The sequence below is a fragment of the Garra rufa genome, chromosome 20 (genome assembly GCF_049309525.1).
Source record: "Garra rufa chromosome 20, GarRuf1.0, whole genome shotgun sequence".
Classification (NCBI taxonomy): Eukaryota; Metazoa; Chordata; class Actinopteri; order Cypriniformes; family Cyprinidae; genus Garra; species Garra rufa.
Window position 1 is genome coordinate 8,371,144 of NC_133380.1, and position 16,449 is coordinate 8,387,592.

Here is a 16,449-nt window from a genome sequence, read left to right on the forward strand (position 1 = left end):
ACCACGGTAAGCCGGGAGGGGACCAGAGCATATTACAGTGTCTGACATCGTACTTGCAAGATCACACACCTCTTTAACATTATTTTTAGTGATCTCCGACTGGCGAAGTCGAACATCATTAGCGCCGACGTGAATAACAATCTTACTGAATTTACGTTTAGCATTAGCCAGCACTTTTAAATTTGCCAAGATGTCAGGCGCTCTGGCTCCCGGTAAACATTGGACTATGTTGGCTGGTGTCTCTATTTTCACGTTCCGTACAATAGAATCGCCAATTACTAGAGCACTTTCATCAGGTTTCTCAGTGGGTGCTTCACTGAGTGGGGAGAACCTGTTTGATGTTCTGATCGGAACGGAAGAGCGGTGTTTTGACCCGCGACTATGCCGCCTCACAGTCACCCAATTGCCCTGCTGCATGGGCGTTGTTACCGGAACCGAACAATGTACAGGGCTTTCTGAGCTAGTCACATCCAAAACCGTATCTAAGGCCCTCACATTCTTACTATCCTCCATTAAAGTTTGGATGCGTGACTCTAGTTCTGAAATCTTCTCTGTCAGCCTGACTATATTCCTGCATTTATCACATGTATAAGGCTCACTGCTGACAGAGATAGATAAGCTATACATGTGGCAAGCAGTGCAGACTACAATTGTAGGAGAAGAAGCCATTACTCACCGTGATTGTAGAATGATTTCAACTTACCAATGTTGTTAGAGTTCCTGAAGAACAGATCAGGGGGAGAAAAAACGGAACGAAACCGGCTAAAAGAGTACTAACGATATTAAACACGAGAAAAAATAAATAAAAACGTGAATGGAACGCAGATGGCAAGTTAACCGGCCAGCGCAATGCTAAAAATAGTAAACAAGAGTTAAAAGCGTGAATGGAGTGCGAGCGGCAAATTAACCTGCTATGGAATGCTAACGTGCTGCACTCGTGATTATAGAGTAAGGCGAACAATCAAATTAGTCAGATTAGTTTGATGGATAAGACCAGAAATTATATTAAGCTATATCTATCAGTTTAAAACAGCAGAATTAACAATAAGATAGAGAATCCAGTAGAAAATCCAGTAGAAAAACGAAGCTGCAGAGAGCTAACGTTACAAACAAACAGACCACTCTGCAGCGAGGCAAACAGGAAGCAGGGAAACAGCGAAACCTGTAGAAATTGGTAATCAGTGGCCCATTATGTTTTCTATGTTTTCTGCATTCAGGAACAATTACCTGAGCACTAGATAATTATAAGGAGTACATGGTTCAGTTAATGAGACAATCAATCATAGCAGACACAATAACTCCTTGATTAAACACAAGTTATGATGTATCGAGTCACCCTGACGATAACCACGACCCTGCTTGTTTTGCTCACTAACATTCAGAGTTAAAATTTGTAAACTCTTAGTGACAGACATGTCTCAGGGGTGTGTTGGTATTTTGGTAAACAATGTTATAGACTGTTTTCCAGTTTGTATATTCCCTGTAGACATCTGCTATTCTCACCAAAGCTGTATTTTTTTAATCAAAATACTGTGAGACAGTAATATTGTGAACTATTATTACAATTTATACGGTTATGTGTAATTGTGTACCTGTCCTGAGTCTGACTTTTGACCATAGATATTACAGAAGCGTGACATGCCACGAAAATCTGACTTTTTCCATATTTAAGTGCTTTAATCTGGTCCTCGTGCATCTACAAATCCAAAACACATGAAAAAGGACAACCCAGTAACTTTGTTTTGGTGAGCCCTCCTCTTTTTCAGCTTGTGGAAAAATAAGCTGCTCAGATTTTGCTCCTCCCTTGACGTAGAAAGGGGATATTATTATAATATTATCACCCCTACACCCAAGGCACTGCCATTTTGTTTTTGCAAGCGACAATGGTGTACCAGAACAACTATTTAGAGTCCCAGCCGGGGTTGGACTGGGGTTAAAATTCAGCCCTGGACAAATCCAGCCCATCCGGCCCACAAGTTCCCCTGTGAAAGTTTTGTTGGATAATGGGGCCTTTAATTGGAATAAATAAATTAATGAATAAAACAGGACGGAAACAAATAATGCTAGATACTGCTAATTTCAAATGCAACAAACTTAATAATGCATTTTGTCACATGAAAATGCATGCAGTAAAGCACTGATTTTGAGCTAGAATGCAGGAAATGTATTGCTAATAAATTCTGTAATAAAAATGTTTTCCTCACCCTCATATCGTTCCAAAGCTGTATGACTTACTTTCTTCTGTGGAACGCAAAATATTTTGTAGAATGTAACCATGCATAATTGGTTACCCTTGATTTATACTCTATGGAAAAAAATGTCTTGAATTTCTCAAAGTATCTTCCTTTATGTTCCACAGAAGAAAAGTTCATACAGGATTGAAATTACATGATGTTTAGTAAATGATGACAATTTTTATTTTTGGGTGAACTGTCCCTTTAAGAACTTTAATGGGTAGTAAACACCTAGTTTATATAGGACACTGATATTTATCTTTAATCAGGCTCTTATTACATTAACATTTTACTCCAATTAAAATTAATTACAACGAAACATTTTAAAAAAGAAATCGCTGCTTAAAGATATTAATAAAGATATTGTATAAAGATATTGTGTGTATTTGACAGTTTAAGCGCAATAAGACATGAAAGAGAACTTCATTTAGTATTCACTTGACGTGTGACAGCCGCTTTCTGTGCGCGTGCTTTGGATGTGTGCGCTCAGAAAACCCTATATCTTGAGTAAAAAAAGTTTTAACATAAAGTTATATTTTTTTTTACACTTTAAGCACAATAAAACATGAAAGAGAACTTTTAGTACTCACATGCTGTGTGACAGCTGCTTTCTCTGTGTGTGCTCTTAGAAAACCCTATATCAGCAACTTGTGTGTATGTGACATTTAAGCGCAATAAGACAGGAAAGAGAACTTAGTTTAGTACTCACATGCTGTGTGACAGCTGCTTTCTGTGTGTGTGCTGTGCACCTCAGATGTGTGAGCTCAAACCTGTACACTGGCGATCAAAATTAGAGAACAATTTATAAACAATTGAACAATTATGAAATAATGTCATCTTCACTGCTCAACAGCTGAAGGAGTTTTTATCCCGTCTATAACATGCTACCAGAACACCTTTTCCACAAAATAACTTGGGCATTTCAACAAAAAACATTATTTTGCAGAAAACACACTGATCAAAATTAGAGAACAACAATGACTGTAGCATGGAAAAAGATTACAACAAAATTTTCTGAAGGTTACAACAGTCAGCAATTAGTAGGAAGTGTACAGGTCTCTGCTCTGAATGACTTCAGCACATCTGCGGCCACAGGACAGCACTAGTCTCTCACACTGCTCTGGTGTGATTTTGGTCCACTCTTCTTCCAGTCTCCTCCACAGTTCAGTGACTGTAGTGGGTTTCTTGGCCGTAACTTTGTCGCCAAGGATTTTCCAGAGGTTCTCTATTGGGTTAAGATCAGGACTCTGGGCAGGCCATTATTTCAATGTTTTCAGTTTCAAGGAACTGCTTTACCCGTTTTGCTGTGTGACATGGAGCGTTGTCCTGCATGAACACTGCGGGCTGATTGAACTTAATTTAGTATTAACTTCATTTAGTATTTACTTGGCATGTGACAGCCGCTTTCTGTGTGCGTGCTTTGGATGTGTGCGCTCAGAAGTAAAAGTTTTAACATAAACTTGTATTTTTTTACACTTTAAGCACAATAAAACATGAAAGAGAACTTTGTTTAGTACTCACATGCTGTGTGACAGCTGCTTTCTGTGTGTGTGCTCTCAGAAAACCCTATATCAGGAGTGAAAGAAGCTTTAACATAAACTTGTGTGTATTTGACGTTTAAGCGCAATAAGACAGGAAAGAGGACTTAGTTCAGTACTCTGCTTTCTATGTGTGTGCACTTCAGATGTGTGCGCTCAAACCTGTACTGTCTAATGATAATAAACCAAACAGATGTTGTTTAGCAGAGTATCCGAGGTACGAGCTGTAAAGGCACAGCCCTATTCTGGAAAAGGGGGCAGAGAGCAGTAGCTAATTTGCATCTAAAGAGCCAAACAGCATGTTTCTGCTTTCACTCAAAATAGGCATTTTCAAAATGATATAATATATGATCTGTGGGTTATTTTGAACTGAAACTTTACAGACACTTTTTGGGGACACCTCAGACTTACTTACCTCACTGTTTAATTTAGTTTTTTTTAATGAAATGTTGGCAACGCATAGCTTGTTCTGTTCAGGCTAAGCCTAAGGATTTTAGTTAGGATGAACTCAATGCATATTGATATTAGTAATACTTCAGAGTGTACTGGCTGCAATTCTTCTTATTTGAATAAATATATAGAGGTGATGAAATATCCTCAGCAAAAAATCTATCGACCGTGTGAAAATTATTAGAAGAATGTCAGAATGTGTTCATTTCTGCCACAATGGAAATTAGTTTGGCTGTACTGCCAAGACAACTTGCAAACTAGTAAACAACATGACAAAGAATTGTGATAAAGTCATAATGTGTGATTGTCCCGAAAAAAGTTGTGATAGCATATTTTTGCCATATCTCTTACTCCTATTTTATCCCATAGAATTTTATTTTATTTTATTTTTTAGAAATCTCAATCTGAACTCCAAATATTTCTTAATAAATACTTCCTCGAACAAATACCTCAAGCTGTGTTTTTGTAGCTTTTTAGTCTTCTTGCATGCCAGCATTAAACAGAATTAACTTCTGCTTGTGTCTCCCAAAGATTTTTTTGTTTTGTTTTTCTAAAATGAATTTTAACTCAAATATTTCTTATTAAATTCTTCCTGCTTTTTAGTCTTATTATAAGCGAGCATGTCTGATTTACTTTGTCTTCCAAAGAATTTTGGTAGAAACCACTTTTTTTATTTTATTTTATTTTATTTTATTTTCAAGAATTGCAGTATGAACTAAAATATATTTTATTACAATTCATCTTTGATTCTTCTTCTGTGGTAAAAAGATTAGCTTTTTAGTCTTTTTGCAAATAAGTAAGATCATTTACTTCCAAAGAAATTTGATAGAAACAACTGTTCTTTTCTTTTATTTTCAGGAATTGCTATATGAACTTATTCAATTCTTCCTAGAGCAAATAACTCAATATTAGCTTTTTAGTCTTATTGCATGCCTGTAGTTGTCTCATTTACTTCTGATTACTACGTCTTCCAAAGAATTTTGGTAGAAACCACTTTTTTTTTTTTTTTTTTTCAGAAATCGCAGTATGAACTAAAATATTTCCTATTACATTCTTCTTAGAACAAATAACGCAAGCTTTAATTTTTGCAGAAACATCTGAGACAAAGGCAATACTGAGCTGTGTAGCAGCGACCTCTGAACAATATAATAGAGCCAAATAGTTCAAAGAAACCCTTTTGCCTATTAAGACATACTAAGTAATTCAGTTCTTAATTTAGACTAACTTTAATCATGCTTTCTGCATTTTAATGACTCATCTGTAATGACTGAAACAAAGCTAGTCAATCATGAGCAATTAACCCTCTAGTGGGAAATATATGTGTGAAGTTGACATTTAATATTCAGCATTGTGAGCCTATTTTTATTTCTGTAATCTGACGTGTTTCGATTGGCCTACTTATATTTCACTACATATTGACCTGGGGTAGCAGAAAGCCTTTTCACACAGAAAACTGATGCCCTTCACCTTTAAATATGCTGAAAGATTATAGTGTGCCATTGGATAGTACCTGTAAGCCTTTCCACCTGAGCTTGAACTGTTGCGAAGTCAATATAGTGTGTAAATTAAATGTTAGGAAGCAACTTTGGATCCGTAGTTGGACTGAGATTAAATTTCTTTGCAGAATACAAAGATGACACTCAAATAATGAACTTTTCTCCCGCTTTGGCTCGTCTCAGTCGATTCAGATCCCGGTAATGGCTTTAGATGAAGCGGCACGGAACAGGCAGCCTGCTGAAGTTTCACTTGAAGTTTTAGGGCCGCACATAATGAGGGACCAGGTGCTGGAAATATTTCTGGACCGACAACAGAGCGAGCGAAGCACAGCTACACACACATACTCACACAAGCAAGCAAGTCTCAGCCTGACTCCCTGTTACTGTGAAACCTGCTATTTTAGTTCTCACACGCTTTTTTCTCTTCTCCTCAGAATCTGACAGAGGAAGTGTAAGCTTTTGAAGTGTCTTGCATGTGCATTTGAGGCGCTGTGTGTACCCGTACACTCGTGTTTGCCGGCTCTCTGGAGACTTTGTTATGACCATAGAGAAAGCTTCGAGTCCGTTCTAATTGCTCGCTAATCCCAGCACCAGGCTGTGGAAGAAAGAAGAAGAGAAAATCATTACTGCTGTTGACATGTGATAAACGACCTCAGAGTCGCAGAAAGTCTAAGCAAACCCCCTCATGCCTTTATAGGCAACTTGGGGACTTAAAAAAGAGAAAAAGAGGCCAAGAAAGGGTTTGACAGAAGCTTAAGTGAAAGTTAGAAAGCGGGCAGCTGTAAATTCAGCAATGAGGCTTAATTGAAAAGGAAAAAATATGTGAGAAGGCAAAAAGGAAGCAAACATGGCATCCGTATATTGTAATTGATGTCCATTATGAGTGCTGGTTTTGCTTTGAAGAAACAGTTGCTGCTCAGCGACATGATGCAGTAAACATTATATATTTTTTTCAGTGACTCAAGTCTTTGAGCAGTCTCTGGTGGCATAAAGTACAAATTCTGCTGTTCATGATATGCTTTTGACTTTTGTTTTATTTGTTTTTTTTTTAATTTATGTTAAGAAACATAACTGATTAAGGTTTATTCATTCATCAGAACTCAAAATAAACATACATTTTGCATAAAATATAAATTATGTTCATGATGTCTTTGACCTGTACTTTATTTTATTTTATTTATTTTTGAGAAAATGAACTGGTTAATTAAGATTCATCCATTCGTCATTTTGAGTCCGAAACATACCTGTCAAGTTTTGGATTTGAAAATAAGGGAATTTTTCCGGCGCCTGCCGCGAGCAGTCCCACCACCCCAACCAAGCTCCAGTATCCCTTACATTTTAAAACCGGTGACAAGAAAGCTAAAATCACTACTTGTCAACCACTTATAAACTACAATTGGCTTTGTGCAGCTGCACTACTTCCTGAACTTCAGGCATCTCCTTTGTTTCCTGTCTGCCATTATTGGACAAACTGATTAATCCAGGTGATCAGTTTGTCCAATAATGGCAGACAGGAAACAAAGGAGCTGCGTGAAGTTCAGGAAGTAGTGCAGCTGCATAAAGCCAATGATAGGCCTACCTTTGTTGACATTGACATGCTTTGAGCATTCATAGCCTAAATGAAAACACAACAGGGTATATATGAAGAGCATTTATTTAAACGCCTATTTGCATATTTTCTGTTCATTTAACATTGGTAGGCAGTTATTCGTGAGGCTAGTGACAGAGCTCAGATTTTTATTTTATTTTTTTAAGAACGCAAGTTAAAATTAGTGTTGGCAAGTTCGGCTCTTTTCAAAGATTCGGCTCTTTTGGCTGGGCTCCGTTAAAAGAGCCGGCTCTTACGGCTCCCAAATGGCTCTTTATTTAGTATCACTCAGAGCCTTCTATTTTAGCCCAATTTATCAATTGTGAATGTTTTGTGTTTTGGTAAGCAACTTTTTAATTCCTTATTTTTCATAAAAAAAAATACAGTTACTATTATTTAACATTTTAATAAAACTTTAATTGAACTCAACCACAGCATAACCTAAATAAAGGGAAAAGTCTTAACATATATAATAAACATATATAACAAAACACTTTTGTCTTAAGTGCAGGTTGGCATTGAGAAATATGAGATGCCTCAGCTTGGATGGGCTGATGCGATTTCTCCTCTCTGTAATTATTTGTCCTGTTTTTGAGAAGACTCTCTGAGGGCACCGATGTTGCAACAATGCAGAGTCTTGCTACCATTACCTTAACCAGGCATCTGCACTCAGCTTTGCAGTCTCCAACATCACTGAAATGCAGCCAGATGCTGCTGCTTTTTCGTTTTTCACTCATTTTTTCACTTTCTCCCAATGGACTCGCATTTAATGCCGTCTTCCCCGCCTCTCCCTGTCGCTCTGTGTACCTGGCCTGTACCACTACACTCGCTATCTTTAAAGTATGCGCCCCCTTTCCTTTCACATAATGGTACGATCCCACCACTACTTGTGGCGGAAGATTCGGCTCTCCCCGACGGGAGTCGGCTTTTCTCGTTCGCTACAAAGAATCGGCTCTTAGAGCCGACTCGTTCGCGAACGACACATCACTAGTTAAAATACGGGAGATTTACGGGAAAATACTAATACGGGAGGATGGCGGGAAAGAAGGGTAAAATACGGGACTTTCCCCGCCAAAACGGGATACTTGACAGGTATGGTCCGAAAACTCCAAATAAATATAAATTCAAGTTTGAAGGCAAGTCGAGATTATTTATACAGCGCTTTTTCCAATACAAGTTGTGTCAAAGCAACTTTACAGTATTAAAATAATAAGTCAAATTGTCAGGCGCTCTGGGTCCTGGTAAACATTGGACTGTGGTGGCTGGAGTCTCTATTTTCACGTTCAGTACAATAGAATCGCCAATTACTAGAGCACTTTCATCAGGTTTCTCAGTGGGTGCTTCACTGAGTGGGGAGAACCTGTTTGATGCTCTGATCGGAACGGAAGAGCGGTGTTTTGACCCGCGGCTATGCCGCTTCACAGTCACCCAGTTGCCCTGCTGCACGGGCGCTGTAACTACCGGAACCGAACAATTTGCATGGCTCCCTGAGCTAGTCACATCCAAAGCCGTATCTAAGTCCCTCACATTCTTACTATCCTCCATTAAAGTTTGGATGTGTGTCTCTAGTTCTGAAATCTTCTCTGTCAGCCTAGCTATTTCCTTGCATTTATCACATGTATAACGCTCACACATGAATTATGTTATTAATGGTATGTTTTTGACCTTTATTTATTTAATTTATTTATTTTTCTTTTTTATTTAACTTATTTTAAGAAAATAGATTAAGTTTCCTTCATTCATAATAGTCAGATCAATTAAAATAAATATAAATTCTGTTGTTCATGATGTTTTTTACCTATTTATTTTATTTTATCTTATTTATATATTTTGAGAAACTTAAATGGCTAATTATTTATAGATTTCGCATAAAATATAAATTCTGTTGTTCATAATATGTTTTTAACTTGTATTTTATTTTATTTTTACTTTATTTTATTTTATTTTATTTGAATTTTATTTTTATTTTATTTTATTTTATGATTCATTTGTTCATCATTTTGAGTTAGATAATTCAAAATAAATATAAACTCAGAATAAAATATAAATTCTGTTTGGCCTGTATTTATTTTATTTTATATTTATTTGAAATTTAATTTAATTTAATTTAATTTTTATTTGAATTTTATTTTATTTATTTTAATTTTTATTTGAATTATATTTTATTTTATTTTATATTTTATTTTTATTTTATTTTATTTTATTTTATTTTATGATTCATTTGTTCATTTTGAGTTAGATAACTCAAAATAAATATAAACTCAGAATAAAATATAAATTCAGTTTGGCCTGTATTTTATTTTATTTTATTTTATTTTATTTTATTTTATTTTATTTTATTTTATTTTATTTTTTGGCCTGTATTTATTTTATTTTATTTATTTATTTTGAGAAACTGGTTAATTATAAAGCATATAATGCAAATTCTGTTGTTCATGGTATGCTTTTGACCTTTTTTTATTTTATATTTTATTATTTTATTTTATTTTGAGAAATTTAACTGGTTAATTATACATTTTGTTGTTCATGATATGTTTTTGACGTGTATTTTATTTTATTTATTTTAAGAAAATGGTTAATTACGATTCATTCATTCTTCATTTTGAATATAAATTCTCCATAAAATATAAATTCTGTTGTTCATGTAATGATTTTGACATTTATTTTGTTTTATTATTTTATCTATTTTATTCTTATTCAATTTGATCTATTTGGAGAACATGAGTATATATTTAGTGTAGGTACTTACATCAGTTCAAAGCACCACTAGGTTTTATCAAATATTCTTGTAAAAGCAAGATTGAAAATGCCAGTATTGTTTAGCTCAAAGAAAATGCATTGCTTCATTGATATGTAAATTTAATCTTAAATAAAATACTAGTAGACTAAAAGAGTTATGCAGTTTCTTTATGACAGACTCTGTGACTCACATTCATACTAAAGCATTTTATCTTTGAACACGAACCACGTTTGGCATCTCTTGCTTGGGTAATTATATTGTTTTATAAAGGCATTTGGATGAGATTCAGTCATGTCAGCTCTTTGATTTACATAATGTGTATTGATCGTGGTTTGAAAAGCGCCATTGGCAGTTCTTTAGAGTGAAATGACAATAAATAGCTCCTTAGAGAACATTGATTAAATGCTTAAGTATACACAGCTCTTATGCATACCAGCTTCACTAAGTTTCTAAATAAGTGTTCATAAACAAACTTTCAGCACAATGTAGTACAACAACAATGTGATAAAACTGTCAGTGGCATATTTTTTGATTCTTGTAGTGGAAAGTGTGTTTGTTTGCTCCCATTGAAAGGATTTTTTGAATGAAGCATTCAGATTTTCCAAATCAGGCCACAACTTTTCCTTATGCACAGAGAACAGAACTTTGTTTCTGTCTGATAGATATTATGAGATGTTGCTTTTATACCAATACTTTAATGTTCAAGTACACAATTCAAAACGGATAATAGCCTTATTTCTGTTGTTTGACACAATAACCTATAAATATTAAATAAATTGACACATTTATTAAAAAAAAAAAAAAACTAGATTATCAGACTACTGTAAAAACATGCTTAGTTTATTTATTTATACAATCTAATATATAAAACTGTATTAATAACAATATACTGTAAAACAATTATTATTAATGTTTATTATTATTATAACAATATAATATACAGAACTTTGTTTTATGTATTAATAACAATATACTGTAAAACATAACATGCTTTGTTGTTGTTGTTGTTATTATTATTATTATTATTATTATTATGATACTTATAAATATTAAATAAATTGACATTTATAACAAAAAAATAACTATAATTAAAATAAATTGTTAGACTACTGTAAAAACACACAACATGCATTTATTTATTTTAACAATCTAATATCCAAAACTGTATTATATTAATAACAATATACTGTAAAACAATGTATTATTATTATTATTATTATTATTATTATTATTATTATTATTATTATTATAACTAATATACAGAACTTAATTTTATTCTAACAATATAAAACAATATGCTTTATTATTGTTATTATACCTATAAATATTAAATAAAATGACACAATCATAACCTAAAAATTAAGTTATAATTAAAACTAGATTGTTAGACTACTGTAAAAACACTACTATTTATTTATTTTAGTAGTCTAATATACAAAACTGTATCATATTAAAAACAATATACTGTAAAAAATAATGTTAATAATAATAATAATAATAATAATAATAATAATTATTATTATTATACCTATAAATATTAAACAAATTAACAAATTAATTAAAACTAAATTGTTAGACTACTGTGAAAACACATCATGCATTATTTGTTTTTTTTGTTTTAACAACCTAATATACAAAACTGTATATTAATAACAATATACTGTAAAAGCAGTGTATTATTATTATTATTGTTATTATTATTATTATTATTATTATTATTATTACCTAAAACAAAGGTAATAAAACAAAACTTCATTTTATTATATTAATAACAATAAAATAAATCAACATGCTTTATTTATTATTGTTGTTATACCTATAAATATAAAATATTTTGACACATTTATAAACTAAAATTAAGTTATAATTAAAATTGTGTAGATTGTTAGACTACTGTAAAACACAATATTTATTTATTTATTTTTAGCAATGTATTATACAAAACTGTACAATATTAATAACAATATACCGCAAAAACAATGTATTATTATTATTGTTGTTTAATGTTATTATAACAATCAAATATGCAGAACTTCATTTTATTATAATAATAACAATATGTGACCCTGGACCACAAAACCAGTCTTAAGTCGCTGGGGTATATTTGTAACAATAGCCAAAAATACATTGTATGGGTCAAAATTATTGATTTTTCTTTTATGCCAACAATCATTAGGAAATTAAGTAAAGATCATGTTACATGAAGATTTTTTGTAAAATTCCTACTGTAAACATATCAAAATGTAAATTTTGATTAGTAATATGCATTAAGAACTTAATTTGGACAACTTTAAAGGTGATTTTCTCAGTATTTTGATTTTTTTGCACCCTCAGATTCCAGATTTTCAAATAGATGCATCTCGGCCAAATATTGTCCTATCCTAACAAACCATACATCAATAGAAAGCTTATTTATTGAGCTTTCATATGATGTATATATCTCAGTTTTGTAAAATTTAACCTTATGACTGGTTTTGTAGTCCAGGGTCACATATATGCTTTGTTGTTGTTATAATTATAATTATTATTATTATTATTATTATTATTATTATAGCTATAAATATTAAATAAATGTAACATTTTTAACCTAAAATTAAGTTATAATTAAAACTACTGTAAAAATACTATTTATTTACTTATTTATTTTTAGAAATCTAATATACAAAACTGTATAATAATAATAATAATATACTGTAAAAGCTAGCAATTTAATATACAAAACTATATTATAACATATCAATAACAGTATACTGTAAAACATTTTTATTATATAATTAACAATAACATTTATATTATCACTAATGTATTATTATAATGCTAATTGTTATTTTATTATGTAATGATAATAATAATAATAACATAATAATATAAAGTGTTATTATTATGATTATTATTTTTAATATTATGATTATTATATCATATAAACATTTAGTGCATATTATTTTTATTGTTATTATTAAGGATTAGTGGCTTTTAAAGTGTCTAACTATAAGTATGATCAATAGCAGCATAATTCATAAGCACCACTAATGATAATTAATTCGTAACAACAGTCTGTTTTTTATAATTAACATCCAATCCATTTATAATAACCACAGATTTGTCACTTTGCCACTAATCAGCTTCTGTTCTGTGTCAAAGTTCAAGAATGACCATTTTATACAATTAAATATGCTTATCTACAGGGAAAACCCCATGTTGCCGCAGATTACATTTTCAGATTCTTTTAGAGAAGCATAAAAAGTCCTCGTCAGTGTTAGTTTTGTCAACGATGACGATGACGAAATCATTTCGTTGACGCCACTTTTTTTCATGACGATAACGAGATGATCGTTGATGACTAAAACATGACGAGACGTGTGTGAGTTTTCGTTGACGAGACGAGAATAGACGAAAATGTTAGTGGGTGGTCCGTCAGACGTTTAAAATGCATGATATTTCCGCTTATTGTGCATGCCAATTAAAACTTAAAAAGTATCTGACGCTATGGCAAGCCGTTTTAGCATTAAATACTCTTTGCTATACTAGTATGGCAAGCCGTTTTAGCATTCCATCCTTGTTTGTCTTTTATGTTCTAAAACATTCCTTCATTATTGTAATTATTGGTGAAAATAGTCGATCCGGAAGCTCACATTGTGTTGAACTATAGATCTGCTATTTTCAGAACTTATAAGTGACACTACCCAACAGCAAAATACTTACTGACCTACATTAATTTGTTAAAAGTCTACTTTTTTTGACTAAAACTAGACTAAAACCTTTTTGACTTTTCGTCGACTAAAACTAGACTAAAACCTTTTTGACTTTTCGTCAACTAAAATTGGACTAAAACTATCACATATAGAAGTGACTAAAATTTGACTAAAACTAAGAAGCATTTTAGTCCAAAAGACTAAGACTAAGACTAAATCTAAGATGGTTGTCAAAAACAACACTGGTCCTCGTCAGCCTGTCTGTTTCCACCCCCAGAATTTGCCCTGCCATATTGATTTATCGCTCTATTCTCATTCAAACTACTCAGGAAGCTGCGGCACAAAGCTCTTTAAATCTCCACCTGTGAATCCCCTGGGCAGACGGATTCAACAAAGTGTTCAGCTATCACTGATTTCAAACACATGCCACACCACCTCTGCTTTAATTCACACACTGATGTCTTTTTTTCTTTCACAGTATCCAAGGCAAACCTAATCAGACAGATCCAAGCATGGGACCCAAGCCCGGGGGTCCGCCAGGTGCAGGACCCGGTCCTGGAGCGCCGACGCAGCCTCAGGGACCCGGTCAGGGTCAAGCTGCAAGGAAGAACCTCCAGGTGGATGTGGGGAGCAGCAAAGGTGGACACCCCGTCTCGCCCGGAAGCAGTGCTCCCACCTCGCCCTACTCTTTGCCCCAGATCGCACCCATGCCCAGCAGCAAGCTCTGTCCTGTGTGCAAGAGCGCAGATCTGACGGGCACCACAGACGGCCAGCCAAACTGCAATAAATGCACGCAGTGCCGCTCCATGGTGTGCAACCAATGCGGATTCAACCCCAACCCTCATCTCACTGAGGTAAGCAGCCCACTGCGTGTTCATTTAACATTTTATGTTGTGCACTACCATTCAAAAGTTAGATTTTTCTAGAAAGAAATAGTTTTATTGAGCAAGTTTGCATTAAATACATCAAAAGTGACAGTAAAGACATTTACAATGTTACAAAAGACTTCAAATTTGAAATAATTGCTTTAATAAACAATGTTTTCAGCATTGATAATAATGCATTTAAAATGATTTCTGAAGGATCATGTGAAACTGAAGATGCTGAAAATTCAGCTTGTGTCGCAGGAATAAATTACATTTTAAGGTACAGTCAAACTGAAAATTATTCAGACACCAGATGTATTTTTTTAGATTTTTTTACTAGTGGTTGACATTGTAGTTCATTTATGTAATTGAGGATAGCATAAATAAAGTAAACTGTTACATATTATGCACAAATTCTTCATACAGTGGACAACCAGTAAAATTAATACAAATTTGAGACCAAAAATTAGATTTTTTACACTTTGACTTGACCATGTTTTGTTACATACCTTTCTATCAAAGTTATCTGACATTATCCAGATGAATTTGTTTTGACACAGTTTAACTCTTGAGTTCTTGCCACATTTTATTACCATTTTCTAAACCATAGCGATAATGATAACTGATAATGTGAGAAACTTTTGAAGGTGTCTTAATACATTTTGGTTTGACTGAATGTTTAAATAGAAAACAGTTATTTAAAATGTAAATAATAGTTCGCAATTTTACACCTTGTGGTTTTCTATCAAAATAACAGTTTGATGGGTTAATATTTTAAAATGTAAAAATTAAGAAAGGTGTAAATATTAGTATTGTAAAATAAAATAATATTTATTATTTTTTAAAGACTACAATAATTTTTAAATGCTACAATAGTAATATTGCTTATTTTGCTTTTATTTAGTTGTGTAATATTATTATTACTATTATTTTATAACATTGATATAGCCTATAATCTCAACATTTGGCAAAATTGTGCAGTCCTACAAACAAGAACAACAAATTTTTAGTAATTTTTTTTTTAGATATATATATACCTTTTTATTTTTCATTGTATTAATTTTAAGTGTCTTATGCTCATCAATGCTGCATTTATTTGATCAAAAATACTGAAAAAAACCCACTAATATTGTGAAATATTATTGCATTTGTAAAATAGTGGTTTTCTATTTTAATATACTTTGAAATGTAATTTATTCCTCTGATGCAAAAGCTGAATTTTCAGCATAATTTCTCCAGCCTTCAGTTTTATATGATCCTTAAGAAATCATTCTAATATGCTGACTTGAACCTGTGATTTTTTTTTTTTCAGGTTCTTTGATGAATAAAGTATTAAAAAGAACATTTAAAATAGAAATCTTTTGTAACAAAATGCACTACCAAGGGTGAGGATGTGTTAAATTGATTAAAAGTGATAGTACAGACTCATTTTAGAAAATATTTCTTTTTTTTGAATAAATACTGTTCTTTTTAACTTATTATTCATCAAAGAAATCTTTTGTAACAATATACACTACCATTCAAAGTTTAAGGTCAGTAAATTTTTCATTCCTTTCTTTGCTTGAAAGAAACAAATACTTTTATTCGGCAAGGATGTGTTAAATTGATTAAAAGTGATAGACTCATATTGTTAAAAAAATATTTATTTTTTGAATAAATGCTGTTTTTTTATGTTTTATTCATCAAAGAATCCTTAAAGTATCACAGGTTCCAAAAAAAAAATAAGCAACACGACGTTTCCAACATTGATAATAAATCAGCCTATTAGAATGATTTCTGAAGGATCATGTGACACTAAAGACTAGAGTAATGATTTACTTCAGCTTTGCATCACAGGAATAAATG

General features: G+C 32.6%; 1 protein-coding gene across 1 annotated transcript in view; it reads left to right on the forward strand.

Annotated features, from left to right (window-relative positions):
- Nucleotides 1-8,339: 8,339 nt before the first annotated feature.
- Nucleotides 8,340-16,449, forward strand: part of bsnb (bassoon (presynaptic cytomatrix protein) b) — a 109,421-nt gene continuing 101,311 nt past the window's right edge. The window contains exons 1-2 of the mRNA XM_073826382.1: nucleotides 8,340-8,398; nucleotides 14,217-14,592. Of these exons, the coding sequence (XP_073682483.1) occupies nucleotides 8,340-8,398; nucleotides 14,217-14,592 (435 nt within the window). The remainder of the gene's footprint in view (nucleotides 8,399-14,216; nucleotides 14,593-16,449) is intronic.